This window comes from Azolla caroliniana, unplaced genomic scaffold (assembly GCF_043228905.1).
Source record: "Azolla caroliniana isolate FFs.n. ecotype wild unplaced genomic scaffold, voAzoCaro1.0.p SCAF_2, whole genome shotgun sequence".
Classification (NCBI taxonomy): Eukaryota; Viridiplantae; Streptophyta; class Polypodiopsida; order Salviniales; family Salviniaceae; genus Azolla; species Azolla caroliniana.
The window spans coordinates 19,449,719-19,473,552 of record NW_028230437.1 but is presented as its reverse complement, the minus strand read 5'-3'; the positions used below and the strand labels follow the sequence as shown (position 1 = coordinate 19,473,552).

The 23,834-nt window shown below is 40.9% G+C and overlaps 4 protein-coding genes across 5 annotated transcripts; 2 read left to right on the top strand and 2 right to left on the bottom strand.

Moving 5' to 3' along the window:
- Positions 1-1,589: 1,589 nt before the first annotated feature.
- Positions 1,590-4,762, bottom strand: LOC147867495 (ultraviolet-B receptor UVR8-like). The gene is made up of 5 exons (XM_087315279.1): positions 4,551-4,762; positions 3,925-4,274; positions 2,872-3,282; positions 2,122-2,509; positions 1,590-1,900 (listed from the first exon to the last, which is right to left on the bottom strand). Exons 1-5 carry the CDS (start codon positions 4,752-4,754, stop codon positions 1,655-1,657), a joined length of 1,599 nt encoding a protein of 532 aa, XP_087171405.1. The 5' UTR covers positions 4,755-4,762; the 3' UTR covers positions 1,590-1,654.
- Positions 4,763-6,446: 1,684 nt separating this feature from the next.
- Positions 6,447-8,444, top strand: LOC147867494 (pentatricopeptide repeat-containing protein At2g33680-like). The gene has a single exon (XM_087315702.1). It carries the CDS (start codon positions 6,447-6,449, stop codon positions 8,442-8,444), a length of 1,998 nt encoding a protein of 665 aa, XP_087171828.1.
- Positions 8,445-9,204: 760 nt separating this feature from the next.
- Positions 9,205-12,616, bottom strand: LOC147867493 (pentatricopeptide repeat-containing protein At4g13650-like). Of its 2 annotated transcripts, XM_087315278.1 has the most exons (2): positions 12,329-12,400; positions 9,205-12,231 (listed from the first exon to the last, which is right to left on the bottom strand). In XM_087315278.1, the coding sequence occupies exon 2, from the start codon at positions 12,122-12,124 to the stop codon at positions 9,326-9,328; it is 2,799 nt and encodes a 932-aa protein (XP_087171404.1). In that variant the 5' UTR covers positions 12,125-12,231; positions 12,329-12,400; the 3' UTR covers positions 9,205-9,325. The 2 variants fall into 2 exon arrangements, with proteins under 2 accessions (XP_087171404.1, XP_087171403.1); XM_087315277.1 differs by having other exon boundaries at positions 9,205-12,616.
- An 8,473-nt stretch (positions 12,617-21,089) lies between these two features.
- On the top strand, positions 21,090-23,614 carry LOC147867492 (outer envelope pore protein 16, chloroplastic-like). The gene is made up of 7 exons (XM_087315276.1): positions 21,090-21,106; positions 21,228-21,362; positions 22,112-22,163; positions 22,263-22,294; positions 22,864-22,897; positions 23,017-23,084; positions 23,297-23,614. Exons 2-7 carry the CDS (start codon positions 21,249-21,251, stop codon positions 23,447-23,449), a joined length of 453 nt encoding a protein of 150 aa, XP_087171402.1. The 5' UTR covers positions 21,090-21,106; positions 21,228-21,248; the 3' UTR covers positions 23,450-23,614.
- The last annotated feature ends 220 nt before the right edge of the window (positions 23,615-23,834 follow it).

The window sequence follows — 23,834 nt, the reverse complement described above, 5'->3', positions numbered from 1 at the left end:
TTTAAAACTCTTAAGGTTTAATTTGTAGGAAGTGCACTAAATTACCCCCATAAGTTTGTGGACCTTCACAATCCTCAAATATATTGATTCATTTGCTTAATTGATCAATCTTCTAGTTGCCAAAATACATCAAAACACACCTCTAAATAATCATTGCAAGAGTGCAAACTTTTACAGTGGAGGAGTATGTTACATGCATAACTATAACTTGTCATGAGATAGGTTTCCATCGTCTTCTCGACTCTTATGATGAGTATGTGTGGGTTAATTTCGAAATGAATGAGGGTATGAATTGAATCACAATTCTACAATATGAGATAATTGTTAAGTGTGTTATCACTTCACCACTTCACATGGAGTAGTCAAGTTTGTGAACATATTAAGGCCTAGGGTTTCTACCTATATAACAAAGCTAGCTACCTTTTTATTAGGCACACTTGACTTATATTGAGACAATGTCAATATGGCTATGGCTCTTGTTAGCTAAGCACATGTGATCCTTGTGGAACCCAAGTTATGACTCACATCAATACTCAATGGTATGGGACATCAAGGAGGTTTGGGTACATCTCGCACCATTGCTTGGGGGTGGTCGAGTGGTCTACAACCCCTCTTTCCTTTCCTTCATCTATAATTTCTTATATTTTGCTTGCTCTATCACCACATGTCAAGGAAATCATTAAATAGTTGGTATGATATAACTTTTGGAAATGATGATCGTTCGTGTTACCATATTTCCATTTGGCTTAAATTAACTTTTCAAATTGGCATTGGGTCAAAAGTGGTAATAATTAAACACTTTATTCTATCCATGGCATAACATTGTCACACAATCTTCACTTAACATGATTCACAATTATTTCATGAACATTTATTTTTCCAAATCAATCATGTAGTGATTTAAATAGAAAATGTTTACTATTATATCACCAATAAAACCACATTTCTCAACCTGATTGTTTTATCACTAGTCATACCATTTGAAAGGAATACAACAAAGACCGCCAAAGATGACAAGGATGTAGAAACTCAAGTTACCAAGTTATTTTGTAATGATTACTAGACACAGCAAAGTTTCATTTAATAAATGAGTTTTTTGGAACCGCCTACTTCTCTCTCTAGGTATTCAATATTCATAATCAATCATATGCAAGTCTCACGACCAATAAACTTCTTACAATCATGTGTTTGTGAAAATGAGTCATAATGATCATGATGTCAAGATAATACTTTGAAAAATAATATATTTGATTACTATTGGTTTTACCCATTTTTGTCTAAAGATTTATGAATCCTTCATTATTGAGAAGTGGGATTATGGAAGAATGACATGCAATGATGAATGATCTTCGAATAAACTCAACTCAATGGATATCATGAAATTTGATTTTAGTAAAAAAACCAAAACAAAAATGAACGTGCACGACAACTTGTGTTGAGATAATACTTTGAAAATTTATATATTCAATTATTATTGATTTTTTCCCCATTTTCCTGAACATTTATGAATCACTCATTATCTGAGGGGTATTATGGAAGAATTACATGCAAAGATGAATGATCCATGACTAAACTCAACTCAATTCATATCATGAAACTCGATTTTAGTTGAAAAGGCAAAAACAAAACTGAACATGCATGAAGGCTTGTGTTTTTAGCTCAAGTCAATATTAACAAGCTCAGGGCAACATTTCTCATAATTGCCATCAGGCATGTCCACACCTAGCTGTCCTTTGTCCCCTGACCCAAAACCATATAACCTGTTCGATCTTGTGATTGCGAACGTGTGTGCATCCCATGTGACGCAACTCGTGAGGCTTATATGTTCAACTTCCTCTTTCTTGTCTCGAAATGCACTAATTAACTTTGGTTGCATCACATTCGCATGGCGATTTTGTATCTGTTATAAAAGTAATGAGGAACAAAAGGAATTACTTACTATACTATATACCCATCGATCAGATGAAACCAGAGTTATTACATTGTAAGGATCGAATCGAAATAATCTGGACATATTGCATGAATGCAAGATGAGAGGTAATAAATGAAGAATATAATGTACATTGAATACTTCTAGAGATTAAAGTGAAACTAAAAGTTTCAAATGATCCCGTTACTGACCTGTCCACCATCGGGGTTGGCAAGGTGTCCCAAGCTCGCAGATTCTCCAGACCCAAAAGAGTAAACATCACCATCTTCAGAGACAACAAACGTTGTGTAATCACCTGTAGCTACTTGAACTGCTTTCACATCTCTCAAGGCTTCTACAACTTTGGGTAATGATTCACATTCCTCGTGACCATGGCCTAAGCATCCATATCGACCCCAACCCCATGTACAAACTGAACCATCTTCTCCCACTGCAGCTGCATGCCAGGGACCCGCTGCTATAGAAACTGGCTGAAACTTCAAGGATGTGAAATGCTCGATTAGTCGAGGATAACGCTCATCCGTTCGGCTCCCATGACCAAGCTTACCACCAAGACCGCATCCTATTGAATACACTGACCTGCATCAATATGATTGTAAATGTTTTTGCGTGCATACTTCTCAAGCGTAGAAATCAAAGTTGATTGAAAATGTTGCTCAAGCTCTTGGTGATTGATCCCATCTGCTTTGATGAAGCCTTAAGAGATATTTCAAAGCTATGGTACAACAGTGATGCTCACATCACATTCATATGACATTTCAGATTGTGTGGAGCATCCACCATGTGATTACACCACATCATATTCATAAGGCTCTGGATTGTCATTGACAATGATATAATCATATTCATTAGGCTCTGGAATAGTGGCATGCCTCCTCCATAGTGTGACATTGCACAGAAATGAAAAGAAACCAGAAAAAATCAAGGTTGAGATGAATTACATTCCACAAGCCTGGCAAGTGCGAGCAAGGAGATAGCAATACCCTGCCGCAATTTGCACTACGGGTACATTCTCTAATGCTCCTTTTAAACGTTGTGGCTTCTGATCTCTTGCTTCTGTTTGATGACCCAGCCGAGCATCTGAGCCCCAAGAGAAGGTATATACATGGCCCTCACGAGAGAGAACTGCTGTAAAGAAGTTGCCAATTGCAGCTTGAACAACAAAGACACCATTCAATGATTCCACAAGGCGGGGTGTTGTAACATTAGTAGCTCCCGCTGGTCCGGGTGCACCAAATTCGGGATCCCCATATGTGTCTTTTCCAAAAGCATAGACTTGCCCTGAATCACTGATCAACATTGTTCGGCTTACTCCTGCCGCCGCTTGTATTATTCGGATGCCTTGAAGCGACCTGCAATGGAGCTACCTCGAAGTCGTAGTTAGGTGTTGGCTTTTCAGCTCTTAAATACTATGGAGGCCTTCAGGCCAACTCCTTAACATGGAATATGGGCAAATAGATGGCATTCAGAAAGTATAAAGACGCAAGTTTGCTTAAGAACTGCATCCTTGGAAAACTCTATCTTCGAAGTCTTAATTATTCAGCAAACTTTACAACAAACTACTCCACTCATCTCTAGCTACTCTAGGCATAAAATAGCTCGTTATCATGTAACATAATTCAGGTTCTTCTGGATGTTAAATGTGTTGCAATTTGTTCCAACAAATCAATCTTGCTCCACCACGTCCATCATAGCAGATGATACACATCAATCTAGTCAAGAGGTATGATCTATGTCCACATCCATGATATATCCACATAGTTTCCAATTCCTGATCTATATCCATATCATAGATTATGCATCCATATCCATATCAATGACAATGCATTCATCTCGTTGCAAAAGAGGCCTTATGATTCACATCCATATCCATATCATAGATGATGCACCCGCATCAGTCCAAGAGAGCGAGTGCCCTCAGAGGGACATGATTTAATCCCCAGTAAAACATGATGTAACAAAGTAAGATGGGTTCTTCTTGAAAGCTCTCACACCTTAATAGGCAAGGACGACTCTCAGATTCAAAGGAACCGGTTCCTAACTGCCCAGAGGAATTGTTCCCAAATGTGTAGACCTTTCCTGATGAAGTTACCACAACACTGTGACCAGGACCGGCATCAGCTTGAGACTTTTCTCGCCTATAGCATCTTTCTCCCTGAACCAAGAAACGCAACACGATTTTCCAATTCCCTCCGCATCGAGTCCTGAGGTCTTGTTTGTCTTCTTGTCGCATCAGCTTGAAGATGGGTCTCTTCTCGCACATGTCGAGGGCTGCAAGATCCGAGAAAGACAAGGATTCATCGGGATGGTAGCCAGCCGGCTCTCTGAATCTCTTGCAACATGCCTATTGCGCACACATACAGCTGATGAGAATCAAGCAAATTTCTACTACTCAAAAGACAGGGATTACTATTATGGAATCAATCAAGCTCTATAAATCAAGAGATTAAGATACAGATGATGAACCGAGAGCAAGAAATCTTCTGATGATATCAGTGATGTTGCATGTTGAAAAAGAAAGGAGTTGACCTTGAATGCTGCAGTGAGGATCATGAATGATGGATGAATGAGAGACGCAGAGGAAAGCAAATGCAGGAGCCACTTATGGAGTGCACTATACCTCAAGGCGAGCGAGATCTTTGGCGTCGAGATGGCATTCCGTGAGCAATCGGAGGAGGATGTAAGGGTGGGAAAAGAGGGGGAAAGGACGGCCGCGCTTCGATCTTGGGCGAGAGAGGCACTGGCGTTTCTTGGGGCGGCGGGGGGGCTCCTCCATAGCTTTCTCTGCCTGTCTGTCTCTGCTCAGAGGAGGAGGATGATGCATGGAGGCAACCCAGACCTTCCCCTGTTCCGGCTTCTTCCTGCTCCTCCCCTGTTTCTGCTTCTTCCTGCCCCTCCCCTGTTTCGTTATTTCTGTTTCTGTTTCTGTTTCTGGCTCATCCCAATGGAGCATCGCGTCCCTCCCTGTCCACCTCAAATTTAATTCTCAAATGGAAAAGCTTTCCAATGTATATATACATAATTTAACACACACGCCAAGCATTTTCTGTTCATTAATTTTGGGGATAAGAATTTTTCATTACAAATTACAATGCCACCTGCAAACAAAAAACAGCTCCAAGAGTGCCTCTCGCGATTCCTCCGAAACCACACCACTGACAATAATTGAACTCGAGAGATTCGTCCCGAGACGAATGAAAAATGAACGCCGCGGCTCGATGCAAAATCTTCCTCCATTTTGCTAATCCTCGGTTCTTATATTCGCTCTCTCTCTCTCTCTCTCTCTCTCTCTCTCCGCTTAAGGGGTGACGAAGAGAACACATGCGATGGTGGAGAAACTAACGTGTCGGGTCCTCAAAGAATATCTTCTCGACACTTTCTGCTTGGTTGATACAGAATGCTTCTCTCCATTTGGGGTTTTTGGAACGTATTCGGCTTGGAAAGAGTTTTAACATGTAAAATTGTTGGACGTAATGTTATAACATTATTACTTACTATACATATATCTACCCCCATTGTGCTTAATATATCTATGTGTCATAATGGTGAGTTAATGTTAATTTGATCATATCTTATTAGTGCCATATGTAAAATCCTCTCGTGTGTATTATATTTTTATTGTCGCCACTTCTACACAAATTGCATCCGTTGTGTGTGTGTGTGCGCGAGAGAGAGAGAGAGAGAGAGAGAGAGAGAGAGAGAGAGAGAGAGAGATAAACATACAACAATGGAATGGGTATGCTCCTCTGTTCTCCTCATGAAACTTTGCAATCTTATTATCATCTGAATTTCCGATTATATGTATGTCAACTTGAATTAGTTTTTTGTCGTCAATCCATATGCTTTGGAATCAGGATTCCATTTTAGGGATTGATTCAGTCGGGTTGGACATGCCAATTCCTCTCTTTGGTCAGCATATGCATGTGATTACTGTCTTTTTTGGTTTTGTTTCTATTCCACTTCTGGCTAGGTCTAGCCGAACCATTTGAGAGTTTGCAGACGTTAGAAACTAGGTTGTATCCGATGAAGATGCATATGTTGCGCTTGCCATTCAATTTCTACCTGTGCTCAATTTCTTCCTTGAATATGTATGTGTACCTCTAGTGGATTCATCCACTCCATGGCTTTTGTGGAACTTGAGCTCTGAGTATGTAAAGACCATGGCGGTGGTGATCGTGCCATTCCACCATTCTGAGCATACATCGGCCCATTTCCACAACAGTCCAATTCCGACATTCCGCTTCTCTGATCTGCTGAGAAATATGCGGCACAATCAAGAACTAGAATATTTCTTTTGTAGAGGCCTGTGTGGACCAACCCAGGAGAAAACTTCACTCCACCGCAATGCGTTGAAACTATGTGGTAAGAAAAAATATAACAATAGAAAACACAGAAGTGGCACAAGAGATAATAGAAAGGATTAGACCATATACTCGTCAACGGGAAGTTTTTGGGGAGACCTAAATAGCTCCCACCATCTCCTTGGATGGATCACAGACTCAAAGTATCTTAGGTTATGGGTGGAGATCTCTTCATGAGTGAGCATAATGCCCTTGTGGCATTGCTCAAGACTTGTGCCAAACACCAGAATCTAGCTCAAGGTATCAGATTACACACTCAGATTCTCCACAAGGGTTTGCTCAAGAAATGGATTCACCTTGGCAATGCATTGATCAGTATGTATGCCAAATGTGGGACACTTGCAAAAGCACAAGAAGTATTTGATCAGCTCCCAGTCCGGAACGTGGTCTCTTGGAACGCACTAGTTTCAGGATATACCCAACACGGCGATGGAGATAAAGCTTTGAATTGTTTTAGTCGGATGCAACATGAGAGCATCTCTCCCGATTCTGTTACCTTCCTTTGTATTTTGAAAGCGTGTGGTGCGATAAGAGCAACTGAAAAGGGCAAAGAGATACACGCTGAGATGATAAAGGAGGAGTTTGTGGAAAATTATGTCGAGCTTGGCAATGCATTGGTTGATATGTACTGTAAATGCGGGGCACTTACAGAAGCTGAGGAGGTGTTCGAGCAACTCCCACTTCAGAATGTGGTCACTTGGACTTCCCTGATTTCAGGATATGCACAACATGGATTCGGTGAGGAAGCACTGAATTGTTTCAAATGCATGGAAAACATCGGCCTCTCTGCAGATGCTGTCACATTTGTTTGTATCCTCAAAGCATGCGGTAGCACAGGAGCAGTTGACAAGGGAAGAGAAATACACTCCAGTATTGTTAGGGAAGGGTTCTTGGAAAATAATGTTTTGGTTGGTAATGCATTGATAGACATGTATGCCAAATGTGGCAATCTTATGAAAGCACAAGAAGTGTTTGATGATCTTCCTGTACATGACATAGTCTCTTGGGCAGTTCTAATCGCAGGGTATGCTCAACACGACCACAGTGAAGAAGCTCTAAACCAATATGATCGGATGCAACAAGATGGATTCTCAGCAAATAATGCAATATTTCTTTCAATCTTGAAAGCTTGTGGCAGTATAGGAGCAAGAGAGAAGGGTGAAGAAATACATGTTGAGATCAACAGACGAGGGTTGCTGGAAGGAAATTCTTTGGTTGGCACTGCATTAGTTGATATGTATGCCAAGTGTTGTGAACTTGTGAAAGCACGAGATATATTCAACAATATTTCATTCCAAGACCTCATAGCTTGGACAACTCTGATTGCAGGATATATCCAACACAGTGGTGGTGCAGAAACGGTGGACTGTTATAGTCGTATGCAGAATGAGGCCCTCTGTCCAGATGAAGTCACCTTTCTCTACATCTTGAAAGCTTGTAGCACTATAGGAGCACTTAACAAGGGTAAAGAAATACATGCTAAACTTGTCATGGAGAACTTGGAAAAACGTGCAGACATTGGTACCGTGTTGATAGATATGTATGCCAAATGTGGTCTGCTTACCAAAGCACAAGAAGTATTTGACCAACTTTCAGCTCATAATGTAGCCACTTGGAGTGTACTCATTGCAGGATATGGCCAGTGGGGCAAGGATGACACTGTTGTTGACTTATTCGACAAAATGATAGGAGAAGGTATACAGCCAGATGTAGTCACCTTTACTGCAGTATTAAATTCATGCTCACATTCAGGTCTCGTGGATAGGGGCCAAATGTATTTTGAAAAAATGAGTAAAGCCTATGGCACTATGCCAACTTTAGAGCACTACACTTGCATGGCTGATCTTTTTGCTCGCACAGGACATCTTGAGAAGACAGTTGCAGCAATTAAGGAGATGCCAATGAATGCATGTGTAGAAGCATGGTCAACTCTTCTGGGTGCATGTCGGAAATGGGGAAATATGGATCTTGGAAGAGTGGCTTTTGAGCATGCAACAGTGTTGGATGAAAAGCATGTTGCTGCCTATGTCTGTATGTGGAATATTTATGCGGTTGCTTCGATCCAAGAAAATGCAGAACAAGAATTAAATGGTGTACACATGGAATTCAGAAATGTGATTCAGATTCAAGCTGAGGATAAATGGCCTTTCTGAAGCAATTGTATTGCATGAGGCATACATGTTTTTCACAACTAGGACAAACAGAAACTCATGGCATACCATGGTTTAGTCACTGGATTTAGTGGTGTTTTATGGAAGTCACTGCATTTGTTTTGGCTAAAAGACACCTAGTGCACCAGTACATAGCAATTAAACGATGATATGGTATCTTGGATGCATAACAATATGTTAACAGATAGCATATCTATAGTAATTTTTCATATTGAGTACTCTTAATGCATAGAACCAACCAGTGATTTTTTCATGATAATTGGGATTGAACGCTCTTCACTGCAAGAAACAACCAGTGAATTATTTCATGATAATTGGAATTGAATGTTCTTCACTACAAGAACCAACCAGTGAATTATTTCATGATAATTGGAATTGAATGTTCTTCACTTCAAGAACCAACTAGTGAATTATTTCATGATAGTTGGGATTGATGCTCTTCACTGCAAGAACCAAATGGTTCACATATAGAAACATTTGTTGTGTATACTTCTTCTAGTTGTATGGACAATAAGAGAACATGGGTGTGCTGATGCTTGGCAATCAGATTCTATAAGAAAACCCTAAACCCTTGTTGCGTATAGTTCTTGTAGTTGTACGCACAATAAGAGAACATGGGTGTGCTGATGCTTGGCAATCAGATTCTATAAGATTTCAGAGTATAGAAAGTATATGAAAAGGAAACTCTGACAATTGTCGATGCAGATGTCCAACTTGGTGGTAGAAGTTTAACAATGCCTGCTGCAATTGAAATGAGGTAATACAATTGAAGAGAAACGATGGTAACAATTGCATCAATTGTCAAACTTACAAACACAAGTTATACTGCTGCTCTGTTATGAATGAGTTAGTATCCCTGCAAACTATATATACATATTTGACATCAAAACATATGCGTTAGCTTGATCCGGATGAAGTTTTATGACATAATCATACACCCATTTTGCCAGTGCTAAATTCCCATGGGTTTGGCATGCACCAAGCAAAGACAGCCATGTTATGACGTCAACCTGGATATGTGTTTGTTCTAGCAGCATCCTTATCCTTTTGAAATCTCCTGCTCTTCCAAGGAGATCTAACAAGCTTCCATAATGTTTTGATTCTGGAGATATACCAAAAAGCCTAAGCATGGAGTCAAAGCAATAAAAGCCTGAGATAACTAATCCAGTTTGACTACAAACAGAAAGAACTGAACTAAATGTAGATTCAGTGGGTTTAAATCCTGCTAGTATTAATGTCTCAAACATGCTAACACTTGCAAGGAAATTCCCTTCTCCGGCATAACCACTGATGCAAGCATTCCATGAAACAATATCAGGCTTGGGAAGGTTGCTGAGACATGCTTCTGCTTCTTCCATACAAGAACAACTTCCATAAGCATGGATTGCAGTTGCTATTACTGAAGAGATCTGATCACATCCCACAGAAACGATGTGAAAATGTAGTTGTGTGCATGTCTCTAAACTTCCTGCACTGCTGCATGATTTGAGGAGAGAAATAATTGAATTGAGATAAAGAGTAATTTGCTCTTTGTGCATTCGTCCATATAATTTTACTGCCTTTTCTCCTTGACCTTGTTCACAATATGCAGATAGCATTGCATTCCATATGGCACCATCATAGTGATCTACTTCCAAAATTGCTTTGCCAAGTTCATGAAAGTTTTCTGATGTACTATCTAAGCCATCATATTCAGAGTGCATCGTCTTACCATAGTCAGAATAAACACTGGCAGAAATGAACATCTCCTCTGCCTGCTCGATGGCTCCACACTTGCCATACATCCTCACCAGAGTACTTGATATAGACATCTCAGATGATAACCACTGATATTGGCATTCAGCATGCAAAGCCCGCCCAATATCAAGAGCCACCAATTTGGCTGATCGCCCCTCTATAACATGAGTTTCCTTCTCTGCAAGCTTTACACATGCCTGAAGTGCAAAAGCCATTGTTAATGGAACTGCATTCGAAAGTTCCTTTTGCATATGTGCATACAACAATAATGCGTTCTCTCCTTGACCATTGTTGATATATGCTAACATCATTGTATTCCATGACACGACAGTGCGTTGGTCTGATAACAAGTCAAAGAGATGTCTTGCTTCCACAATGGCACCACATTTACTGTACATACAAAGAAGTGTGTTTATAAGATGAACATCATACATAAATTTATTCCTTTTTGCATTAGAATGCAATGCTTTCCCTATTTCTAAAGCGATAATTGCTTTTGTTGATAGCCCATCATCATGAAAATCTTCTTCCTTGTCAATTATACTGCTACATGCTCTAAGGACAATTGTAAATGTGAGTTGATCCGGGTGAACCTGTTCTTCTTGCATCTGTAAATAGAGAAATAATGCATAGATTCCATGATTGCACTCAACATATACTGAGAGCATGGCATTCCATGAAACAAGTGTACGCATGGACAATCTAGCGAATGCATTCTCAGCTTCTGCAATCGCATTTAGCCTGCCATACATTCGCAAAAGGGTACTCCCAACAAACGCATCGATTGCAAAGCCTTTTACATCAGCATCTATATGTAATGCTTGCCCGATTTCTAAGCAAAAGTCCATGGAATGTTGTCTCACTGGAAAAGAAGAGTCCTCTGGCGCAAGCATGAGGGCGTGAAGGACAATCACAAATGTCTGTGGATCTGGGTTCCTGCCTTCTTTAAGTATTTGTGTGAATAGACATAAAGCTTTATGAGCTTGTCCACATTCAACATATGCAGAGAGCATGGCATTCCACGACACAATGTCTGGCTCGGATAACATGCTAAAAACTTGTTCGGACTCCATGATTGCCCCACATTTTCCATATACGCTCATAAGAGCACTAGAGAAAAAAGGATCAGAGAGAAAGCCCATTCTAAGAGCATCAACATGTAAAGCCCGTGCAATTTCAAACGCTATCAATATGGCTGAATGCCCTCCCACAATTGAAACTTCTTGCTTTGCATAACCTGCACATGCTTGAACTACATGTAAAAATGTCCATTTACTTGGATTTACACCTTCCTTTTGCATTTGCATATACAAGCACAGAGCTTTTTCTACATGGCCTCCCTTGATATATGCTGAAATCATTCCATTCCATGATGCTACATCATGCTCAGTCAATGCACCAAACACATCTTCGGCTTTTACGATTTCCCTGAAGCTTCCATACATACTTATAAGGGCACTACCCACGACAGGATCAGAAGTGAAACCTTTCATACGAGCATAAACATGCATTTTCTCTCCATATTCGAGGGATGGCATCCTACTGCACCCTTTAAATAGGATAATAAAAGTGTGGTGATTTGGTTCTACACTATCATTGCCTTCCATTTGCATGTAAAGCTGTATCGCTTTCTCTTGTTGACCATGTGTTACGAAAGCAGAAAGCATTGTATTCCATGATAACAGGGTCAGGTTTGGCATCGAACCAAAGACCATATTTGCATCTTCTAAGGCACCACATTCAGCATACATGTTCAAGATGGAAAACTCAACAAAAGCATCGCAATCCATACCTTTCTGGCAAGCAAAAGAATGAAGCTGCTTTCCTAATTCTAACTCATGTAATCTCTCACAAGCTTTGAATAGAGAAACAAATGTGTGAGAATTAGGGTGTACACCGTCGTCACACATATGAGTATACAACATGAGGGCCTCGCTACTGCGGCCATATTCGCAATATGAAGATATTATGGCTGTCCACGAGAACACTGTCCGTGAATCCAGTGCAAAAAGCAATGTGTGGAGGGCATCATCTACGGCACCACACATAGCAAGGGTGACTACAAGGTAATCGCCCAACAAACCATGGAAAGCAAAGACACGAGGATTAAGAGAAAGATGTGAACATACATCCTTGAGATGTGCGAAGGAATGGACAGTGCTGACCTGTGAATTGTGGTTGTTGTCAGTCTTCTTCTTCTTGCATGCTTTGAGAAGAGATATGTATGTGGATTCGGAGGGAGAGAAGGTTGTGTGAGTGAGGAGATGCAGAGCTTTCTCAATCTCCCCTCTGGCGCAGAGGCTCTGAAGAACTCGATCGGACATTGGGGCAGCAGGCCCGTTGAGCACCAAAGAGATCTCATTGGCTCTGATCGAGTGCGCAATGGAAGCAGATGATGATGATGATGATGAATTTGTTAGCTGTTCTCAGGTCACTCACTAAAGGCAAGAGGAGAGAGAGTGAGTTTTATTTTGTATATGTATTCACAATGTCCATGTCCATGGCATAGTGGTGGTGATGGTGGTCAAGACTCAATCAATCCTACCCCTTCCAGAAGTGGGCATGTGGGGATGTCCATGATTCGTTACCCGAATGTGCGCGTAGCCCATGTTGTCTTGGCATTCAGATTCTGGCTCTCTTTTATCATGTCGAAGCCAGAGCCGCCATCAATGATAACCCTGTTGGGGCCATCGTAGTCATTCATCTTGAGTAGCATAGCAAGAGAATGCTCATCCATGCTGGAGGGATCAATGGTAGGATTCATGAATGGGACCAGCAACGGAGGTGACGGTGTTGTCATACTATTAATTGGAAGTTTGCTCACCTAGTATGGCATCAATGTTGAGTGTCAAAGTTGGTTCGATATTATGACTCCAACTAGGTTGAGGGTCCGGAGGGCAATAGGTCAATACCACTTCAAACAAGAGATCGTTTTGCTTTGAGGTGAGAAGGTGAAGTTGGAGTATTGTATTCATGGGAACAACGTGGGTATCTCCTCATGAAAGCCTTGGCACCTAATCCAATTAAGCTCTTGCAACACATCATTTACGTGGGCAGAATATTAGCAAGGTAGAGAAAGACCGAGCTAGGACAACTGAATGATGCAGAAGTTCATAAGGTGGATGATGTGGGAGTGAATCAAGTTTCATTGAAGGGGCCAACAAGACTCGTGCATTGGATTATTGCACTTCCAAGGGTCACTATTGAGTCCCAAAAGGTCATCTTCATCACTATGGGTTAATCCAAGGATTGGAGGACATCACTCCCTAATGGCAAAGACCACACCATATCGCTTACGTTTCCACTCCATGCAACCATGGAAGCCTTGAATGATTCTTGAGGCAATCTAAAATTTACATCTCATCACTACACCAATTAAGAAACATGTTTGGTCTTAATTAAATAGATAATTGATATTGATAAGTAAAAAACAATGTGTATGTCTCAATTAATTAGTGTGAAAAAACTACATGGAAGAAAGTTGCTATTAATGTGCAAAAGGGAGAGATATAAATATACCAAAATGTAGCCCCAAAGTTGGGGTACCCTAACGCTTTTTTATATGAGAGTTGTTGCCCTTTTATACAAGTTGGAGACCCGAAAGTGTTCGTTTCACATTACAATCCCATTGACCATTAGCCATTCCTATGTGATAAAGTGTAGTTCTCAAGAAATCACAACATGATCATATGTTTCTTATCTACATTTGGCCTATGACCAATATTCTATATTGGAAATATTGTGCCAAATAGGGTTGTTAAAACTAAAGAACATTACATCATTTTCCTTAACATGGAGTTCACTACATAAAAGAGATGAAGCAAAACCTGAATGAAATCACATGGTGTGGTTTGTACAAGTAAGCACTTAAGGGGGGATGTCAACTGTGAACGAGTGCCAACTACCCTCACATGTGGCATCACAAAGAGGGAGATGCATTGAATATCGTAGATGATTAATCATTGGGTCTAACAAAATACTCTAAATACACGAGCCGAAGAATATAGTATAGGGTTAGCTATCACTTCACCCACTAAGTTGCTTGAGTTAGAGCCCCCATTGTATCAAAACCACTATTGCACTCTTGCTTCGACACTTAGGTGTTAATATGCATTGTTCGTTTCTTCCTCTATTGTATGATCTATTCAAGCTATTTGTATATGCTCTTTGTATCAAAACCACCATTGTAATTGTCATTTAACACTCTAGTATTGGTAGATTGCTGCTCTTTGATTTCTCCCTTGTGTGTTATTTCAAGTATTTGTACGTGTATCCACTCACTAGAAGCGCATGAGTTGCTAATATAACTATTCTTTGTGTTTTCCATCATTTGCGTGCTCTATTTTAAGATACACATATATTGTAAAGAGTGAGAGGTGTAGGTGGTGCTGTGTAACCGAAGCGAGCTTTGTGTGTGTGTGAGTGCATGTAAGGCAAATAGAGAGAGGGAGGGAGAGAGAGAGAGAGAGAGAGAGAGAGAGAGAGCTTAGAACAAGAAGCTGTATTAGAAAAATTTGATTACATTCGACAACAACTAAGTTACAAGGAGTTGGTTTAAATACCAACTAGTATAGGGCAAGTGCCCTTTCTACTAATTACAAAACTAGTCTAGTATGATGTCCACTAGCTAGTGTGTGACACTATCTATATGGGAAGTTGAGTTCTATTCTCAACACGCCCCTTCGAACAAAACTTCCAGATGTCGAAAAGTTGGTTCGGTTCGATCCTCGAAAATCTTCAATTCGGCTGAATTGGATTTCGGAAGATTAGTCGACATGGCTTTGATTGTTCAGGTGCTTCATACTCCTTGTGCGGCTCGATTATCATTGTACTTTGACTCTTCTGGTTGGCATCAATCAACTGATCGGCTATTGTTCGATGTTGTTGTACTCCCCCTCAAGCTCAGGTAGTCGGTGATCAAGAGGCCAAGGTTCATCGCGAACTGTCGCAACTTGTCGATACCTAGGGCTTTTGCGAAGATGTCAGCCACTTGAAGATTCATGTTGATTTGTTGTAAATCAACATCCCCAACTTGAACGCACTCTCAGATGAAGTGATAGTGCACTTCGATATGCTTACTCTGCGCGTGGAACACGGGGTTCTGAGCCAGGTAGATACTGTTCAAGTTGTCGCAATATACGAGAATAAGATCCTTGATGGGAATGCCTAGATTCTTCAATATGCGCTTCAACAAAACGACCTCATATGCGACGACTGCCGCGCCCCTATATTCGGCCTTTGTGCTCGACAGTGCGACTGTCGGCTGCCTTTTACTACTCTAGGAGATTGCTCCGCTTCCGAGGGAGAAGATGAATTCGGATGTGGATTGTTGATCGGCTTTGTAACCAGCCCAGTCTGCATCTATGTACCCTTCGAGTCAAATGATCATTTCCGATTTGTACAAGATGTCGAAATCCATCATCTCACAGACACACCTAAGTACTCTCTTAGCGCAATCGAGATGAACATTTCGAGGTTTCTGCATGAATTGGTTAAGAAGATTGATCGAATAATTGAGGTCGGGTCATGTGATGGTTAGATAGATTAAGTTGTCGATACTGAATTGGCTCACAACATTCTGTTCCCGAATTGGCATCGAGTTTGAGATTTCGATCGAGGGGGGTGGACATAGGTTTGCACTCAGTCATCCCAAACTTGTAGAGTAAGTTGAGAATGTAATGCCATTGAGAGATCAATATCCTGACTGGTGTTCAAATTACTTCGATACCGAGGAAGTAATGGAGCTCGTTCATGTCTTTCATTTCGAATTTGCCGGATAGGAGTGTTTTGATCTTATTAATGCCGGCTAGATTCTTTCCTCTGATGACAAGATCATCCACGTACATGATGATGACAATCGGGTTGGTTGACTCATTTTTTATGTATAGGGAGTTGTCCAATTTTGACATTCAAAAGCAGATTTGGTGAAGATACTGGGTGATCTTTGAATGCCAAGCACGCGGTGCTTGCTTGAGTCCATACAATGACTTCTTGAGTCGATAGACTGCTTTCAGGTGATTGCTCGATTCGAAACTGGGTGGTTGAATCATGAAGACCTCCTCTTCTAATTCGCTTTGTAGGAAGACGTTCTTTATGTCCATCTAGTGGAGGCGCCACCCTTTTGCAACTACGAGGACAATGACTGTCCGAACAGTCGTCATCTTTGCCACCGGGGCAAAGGTTTCCTCGTAATCAACTATGTGTATTTGAGCATATCCCTTAGCTACAAGTAGTTCCTTGTAGCGATTTATCGAGCCATCGACATTATATTTTACTTTAAATATCCACTTGTAGTTGATTGCTTTCTTATGTGGAGAATGGGGGACGAGATCCCATGTCCGTTTTTGCATAGAGCTTGCATTTCGTCGTTCATGGCTTCGATCCACCGTGGATCCTTGGCTGCCTCGGAAAAGGTTTCCGGTTCTCGAACAATCGCCACCTTCATCATAAAGGCATAATGATATGCCATATACTCATCGTAACCGAATAGGTTGACCAGGTTTTTCTCTCGGTGGAGCGACGTAGCTTCTCATTTGTTGAGGCTATGGCTTTCTTGACTCCATTTGTCTGAATGATTGGGATATCTAGACCTTCGAACTCACTATCAAGAGAGTGGGTTGACTCATTGTCGATCGGATCTTCCTATTCCGACATTTTGGCCTTCCCTTTGTCTAGCTTCGTACTCGGTCGAGATGTGCTTTGGTCACTCGGGGGCTCTTGTGGTCCACTCAGCCTTGTCGTAATTGCAGTTTCTTCGAACATGTGCCTCAGTCAATCTTCGTCTTCTTTCTCGTGTTTGGCCAATTCTGGGTCAACTGGAGTTGGAGTTGGAGCCGTCTTTGGCTCGTACTAGGATGCCGATTCATCGAAAACAACGTTTGGACTCACTCGAACTTTTTGGGTAGATGGATTATAACATTTGTACCCCTTTTGTTCGAGTGAGTATCCTACGCGGATACATTTCTCCGACTTCGGGTTGAGCTTTTGTCGCTTCTCATCGGGAATATGCGCGTAGGTGATTGAGCCGAATATCTCGATATGTGTAGATCTGGCTTTTTGTTGAAAAACTTCTCATGAGGGGTTACATCGTGTACCCTAGATGTTGTACACCTATTCATGAGGTAGACGACTGTGTTAGCCGTTTCTGCCCAGTATGATTTCGGCAAGTTTTTCTCATTCATCATGGCCCTTGCCACTTCTACTATGTGCCAATTCTTTCATTCGGCTACTCCGTTTTGCTGAGGTGTGTGTCGGCACGAGAATTCTCGTCGAATTCCTTCATTTTGGAGATACGTTGTAAATTCGTCTATGAAATACTCCTTGCCTCCATCCGATCCAAGGCATCGGACATGCCGACTGTGGCTTTTTCGACTTCTTTTTTAAACCTTTGGAAGTGTCTGAACACTTCACTCTTCTGCCGCATAGGATAGATCCAAACATGCCTCGAGAAGTCGTCGATGAATGTGACATAATATCGTCAACCATCGAATGTTGTCGTCTGGGCTGGACCTCACACATATGAATGTACTACATCCAGGATCCCTTTGCTCACATTCCTCTCTTTCGAGAATGGTTGTTGGTGTTGTTTGCCGAATTGGCAAACTTCACATACACCAACTATCTCCTTTTCGGTAAATGTCAGGAGTTTGATTACGACTTCTTTTAATTGCATTCCTTTAAGCTTTTGGAGATTGATGTGGCCAATTTGATTGTGCCATAGTTTCAAGTCGGTTTCGACTGTGAGGCCTTTGGCGAACATGGCTGACGTCACCTCGTTCGATTCGAGGATGAACATTCAACCTTCTCTTCGACTATGTGCGACTAATCGGCCTTCTTTCTCAATAAAGTACCCTCATTATTGAATCGTACCTGTATGCCTTGTTCAACAAGTTGGCCTACTGAGACCAGATTTTTTGTGATGGTTGGGACATGCAGTACGTTCTTTAGGTACGTTTGTTTGCCGTCATTCCCAAGTGGGACATTTCCGATATGCTGAATCAAATGAGTTGTGTCGTCTCTGGTTTCGACATAGCCGGGTCGATCGAGCTTTCTCAACTCTCAAAACCAATCTTCATGAGATATCAGGTGATTGGATGCTCCCGAGTTTACAAACCATACATCTTCTGAGGATGAGGTGCTAGTCGGATCCTGTGCCGACATCGAATGAGCTTTGTGCCTCATTATGAACATTCTGCCATGGTCGTCATAATCGGAATTTGTGGCGTAATTTGTGAGTTGTCGGTTGGTCGAAGCCAACTCTTGCTTCTTCTTTCAGCACTCCTCTTCATAGTGGTCGAGTTTTCCACAATACCCGCATTCAATCGGGTTGTTGTGAGGGCTCGGTCCGGCGGGATGGCTCCCCCTTTTGCCGAACTCCCTAGGATTGTTCCTATCGTCTTGCCATTGGTGGGAGTTGCGTTCTCGGGTCGATTGACCCTGTCACCCTCGGTCGAATTGACCTCTATATCCTCGGTCAAATCTTGTTCTGTCATCCAACTGGGAGTAGAGCACTCGACCATCTAGTGCGTTGCTCCTTTGTCGGGCATGATTTTCCTCCACCAATAGTATAGATTGAAGGTTGAAAAAGGAATGAGGGTTCTCCCTTGCGAGAATGGCCAATCTGATCGTGCCGAATTGAGGTGCCAAGCCGCTGAGGCATATTTGCACCATTCGGACATCACACAACTCCATGATCTTCAAGGTATAACTAGTGATTGCCATGTCCCTTTGTTGCATGTTATTCAACTCCTGTCGGAGTTGGAGCTTTCATGCAGCTGTATTGGCCGCAAAAATCTTCTTGAGATTGCCCCAAGCTTCTTTCAGCGTTTTCGCCTCTCGAATATATCCAAGCATGTGATCATGGACGCATGATGCAAGGGAATACAACACACGGCTTGTGGCCTGCTCCCAGGCTGGGTAGTCGACGTGTGTTGGGTTGTGTTTCGTGAGCTCCCTCTATATAGCTCCAGTAACCTTGTCCTACAAGGTATTTATGCATCTTGTACTCCCAAGATACGAAGTTTGTTCTATCGAGCTTCTCTGTAGGAAGAGCACTTCCCATCTAAGTGTTCATGGTGTCGATTTCTTCTCTGTTACTTGAACTGGTTCTGTTGATCATCGGTGTGCAACGCAAATCAGTTGAATAATCTCGATCCAGAAAACCACACGATCTGATACCATGTAAAGAGTGAGAGATGTAGGTGGTGTTGTGCAACGTAGGCGAGCTCTGTGTGTGTGAGTGCATGTAAGGCAAACTGAGAGAGGGAGAGAGGGAGAGAGAGCTTAGAACAAGAAGCTATATTAGAAAAATCTGATTACATCCAACAGTAACTAAGTTACAAGGAATTGGTTTAAATACCAACTAGTCTAGGGCAAGTGCCCTTTCTACTAATTACAAAACTAGCTTAGTATGATGTCCACTAGCTAGTGTGAACACTATCTCTATGGGAAGTTGAGTTCAATTCTCAACATATATGTACGTATCTTCTCATTGGAAGCACATGAACTAGAGCTTCCAATGTATCAAACCCAATATTGTAATTGTGTTTCAACACCCAATGGCTAAAATACATTGTTCTTTGCTTTTCCCATTGTGTGTTATGCTTAAGGTATCTATCAACATGTTGTATTGTTTAAGGTACTCATTTAGAATTTAGGGTTCCCATTGTATCATAGTAAACATGCGTCATCACTCTCTTGCCAATATACATTGTTCTTTGCTTTCTCCATTGTGTGAAAACTATGTTTGAGGTATCTATAAATATTTCCAATCATTTTTGTAGAGTTGTAGGCAAACCTTAGAATGAACCTTAGGGTGTAATTTAGGGTTAGCTCTCACTTCACATACTCTAAACAAAACGAACCTAAGTACACATTTTAGGGTTAGTTCTCACTCGTACCCACTGAGTTCCATATGTATGTGCTCACTCAATAGCGCATGAACTAGAGCTCCCACTGTATGAAGCCCATTGTATTAGATCATGGCTCTATAGTCGGCCATCATCAAACACATTTCTCTTTGTTTTCCACCATTGTAGTTCCATATGCATGTGCTCACTCAATAGTGCATGAACTAGAGCTCCCATTGTATGAAGCCCATTGTATTAGATCATGCGCTATTGAGTGAGCACATGCATATGGAACTAAAATGGTGGAAAACAAAGAGCAATGTGTTTGATGATGGCCGATTGTAGAGCCATGATCTAATACAATGGGCTTCATACAGTGGGAGCTCTAGTTCATGCAATATTGAGTGAGCACATACATATGGAACTCAGTGGGTACGTGTTTGATGATGGCCGACTGTAGAGCCATGATCTAATACAATGGGCTTCATACAGTGGGAGCTCTAGTTCATGCGCTATTGAGTGAGCACATACATATGGAACTCAGTGGGTACGAGTGGCTCTACAGTCGGCCATCATCAAACACATTGCTCTTTGTTTTCCACCATTGTAGTTCCATATGCATGTGCTCACTCAATAGCGCATGAACTAGAGCTCCCATTGTATGAAGCCCATTGTATTGGGTCATGATTCTATAGTCGGCCATCAATAGATACTGCTCTTTGTTTTCCGCCATTGTGTGCGCTTACTTTAGGTATCTGTCGTTGATGCGTCCTCCTCGATCACATAGAAGCTAATAGGTACCGTTGATCATACAAATTGAGATGTCCTTCGGGGATGGATTCGCGGAGCTCGTCAACCGTCGGTTTGGAATCTCTTTTCTGCTGATCCGATCCGACGATAGATAAAATGTAGGCGGAATCTCGAGCGAGAAGCACCTTATCTTTTGTGACACGTGTCCATAAGCCTTTTGCATCGATTTTGTTCGTTCATCTTTCATCTCTCTTCTCTTGTTATGCCTCCCCTGTTTTCTGGGTGCCCTTGAAAGGAGGACAATACACAGTTAAGCTCACCCTCCCAAGTTCTCCATATCCGCTCGATTTACTTAAAAAAGAAGAAGCTTTTAATATCTTGTGTGTGCCTGCCTGCCTGCCTACTTAACATGTTGTTGTTTTGAATGCAGGGTTTTTCTTCTTGAAAGAGAATGTCTCGAAGAAGAGTCTCTGCCTCTATTAGGTCTCCATCTGTCAATATCCTTATCGATCTTGGGAACCCTCTTCTCAACAGAGCTGTGGATGGTTTCATCAAGATTGGATCAGTAAGCAAATATTTCTGTTTTTTTTTTTTCCCTCTTTGTTTCTTCCTTGCATTTTTTTGCTGTAGAAATCAGTAGATTTCTGAAAGTCATGGAAGGATTCGTTGTTTTTTGTTTTGTTTTGGTTTATTTTGATGCATATAAAGGTATTGGTATGATTGTGTGGCTCTTAATACTTCCATTTCTTTGGCCGAAAACAAAGAAAGGAAAAACGAAGATATGATGACAAAGTTTTTTGATGCTGTATAGACAATATATGAAGGTCCTATATCAAAAGCCTACGTTTGATGTGATTATAGCTATAATATTCTATCATGAATATTAGATACATTGATGTGGTATGCACATATAGCTATATTGAAGCATGGAGACATTTGGCCATATATTTTTTCTTAGTAGATGTTTACAAGGACCAAATCTCTTCACTTCCCGCAGTAGGGTCAGCCCGCTTTGTTCCTTGTCTGCTGCTTTTCGCTTTAGTTGCGGTTGTATGCTGTGGACACACAAATAGAATTCTTTCCCTACTATCCTTGCTTGGATGGCCATCCTTTCTGGGTTTCCTATCCCAGGAATCTGTATGCAGCAGAAGTAAATGACATGTCTAAATTTTTTTTATGTTTTAAAAAAAATCTGTATTGTCAAAGATAAATAAGTGAGGTCATTTTCTTAATATATGCTTGAACACAAGGCATTGATTTGTTATGAGGCATGTATGCGTTCTCAACTATTCTTGGCTTCTCTCACAATTGCAGGTTGGTGCGGCCCAGGCAGCAGCGCAAAGCATTTTCGTAAATCTAAAGAAAGGTCTGGAACTGTTTTGTGAAATTTCTCACTTAAATTAAGTAGTTTTGTAATTTCCCCAGCACTCTGATAATAATGCTCTACTACTTTTGCTTTCAACAGAAAGCGTGTCAAAGCAGGACCTTGAGAACATGGTAAGCTCCTTCAAAACAGCCAGAAACTAAACGCAAGTGGTGCCAGAATGTTTCATGGAGAACATTAAACTTACTTCATATTGAATATTTCCCAAATGAGTGATGATGGTGAAGAAGTTCGAATTCATTGATGCCACTAGGTCCATCTATAACTAACTATTAATACCCTACCTCATGTGCATTACAAACAACGCTCTATTCATGTCATGGATATATGACATGCTTAAGAGGAAAGATTGCATTGTCATGCATAACCTTAACATGATATCATATAGGGAAACATGTTATAATTTGGTCATGTATAGTGTGTGGTTGTGCTTGTCATGTTTACTTTCTAGTATGCTATCATTGCTTTTTGTAAACAATCAGTGTCTCGTGATAAGTGCTTGTTCTAATGGTAAAACCTCATATATTCTGTGGTTAATTTCATGTGAACCATTTGATACGATGTTTGGAGACCATAGGAGTATACACATCTTGTTATTCAATGAGAAGTCAAGTGTTTAATTCATATCTTCAAAAAACGGATGCTTTACGAATTTGATGAATTGTTTTTATTATTGTCGCAGATGAAGAAGGTAGGAAAGGAGGGGTTACAGTGGGGTATGTTGGAACTGTTTTAGTACTTACGTTATGTAGCTTAAAATGTTTTCATCAAAAGAAGCCAAAGCATTGAAGATTTGTTTTTGAAATAGAACCTAATTTCATGAAGGATTTCTCAGGTGCTACTGCTGGTATTTATACTGGAGTGAATTATGGCATGGCGAGGATCAGAAGACGGTCTGACTGGGTATCTCTACTTTTATGCCTTTATATCTCTTTACCACCACCACCACCACCACCTCTCTGGTGTTTTTGTTTTGTTTTTTTATGAGAAAGGAAAAAGGAGAAGGCCCAAAATACCCGAGTCTTTATCTATTTCCCAAATGACCTTGCTCCTACCAAACGCACACACCTATACGAGGGTCAATGTTTTTGACATTATTATTTGTTTGGGGACAGAAAAATGCTCTGGTGGGAGGTATGATTACAGGAGCATTGCTTACATGCACTTCTGGAGACAAGGGTTTTAACAGCGACAAATTGGTTGAGGGAGCCATCACCGGAGGAGCTATTGCAACAGCCTCTGTGTTTCTTAGGCAACTTACCTACTGAGTTATTTTAGCAAATCATTAAAGCAATTTTGAGTAATTTGGAAAACATTATTACGGATATCCAAGTCGTCAATAATTTTACATCTTTGTTTGATAAGCACTTAACAACATTCTTTGTTGATTGTCTATGCTTCATTAACACTTGCATAGATTTTTAGGTTACTACCATTGAGTGTCTCAATGTTGAATGTTACATGTTTTGCAAAAATTTCTTGGAATATTTATCGTTCTTTATGCAGTGAAAATCATGATTCTAAATTAACTTTGATCCAACCCAGGTGTTCATGTACATGTTTTGTTGATTCCTTCGGATTTTTATCGTTCTTTATTCGTTCAAAATAATTATTCTAAATTAATTTTGATGTGAGGCAGGATGCCTATTTCAT

Coding starts and splice junctions, on each gene's coding strand:
- LOC147867495 (XM_087315279.1), bottom strand. CDS start 4,754: ATGCATCATCCTCCTCCTCTGAGCAGAGACAGACAGGCAGAGAAAGCT. Junction 4,275..4,550: donor AAGATCTCGCTCGCCTTGAG/GTATAGTGCACT, acceptor TGTGCGCAATAG/GCATGTTGCAAGAGATTCAG. Junction 2,510..2,871: donor ACTTGCCAGGCTTGTGGAAT/GTAATTCATCTC, acceptor ATATTGATGCAG/GTCAGTGTATTCAATAGGAT.
- LOC147867494 (XM_087315702.1), top strand. CDS start 6,447: ATGGGTGGAGATCTCTTCATGAGTGAGCATAATGCCCTTGTGGCATTG.
- LOC147867493 (XM_087315277.1), bottom strand. CDS start 12,523: ATGTCCGATCGAGTTCTTCAGAGCCTCTGCGCCAGAGGGGAGATTGAG.
- LOC147867492 (XM_087315276.1), top strand. CDS start 21,249: ATGTCTCGAAGAAGAGTCTCTGCCTCTATTAGGTCTCCATCTGTCAAT. Junction 22,164..22,262: donor TTTCGTAAATCTAAAGAAAG/GTCTGGAACTGT, acceptor TGCTTTCAACAG/AAAGCGTGTCAAAGCAGGAC. Junction 22,295..22,863: donor AGCAGGACCTTGAGAACATG/GTAAGCTCCTTC, acceptor TTATTGTCGCAG/ATGAAGAAGGTAGGAAAGGA.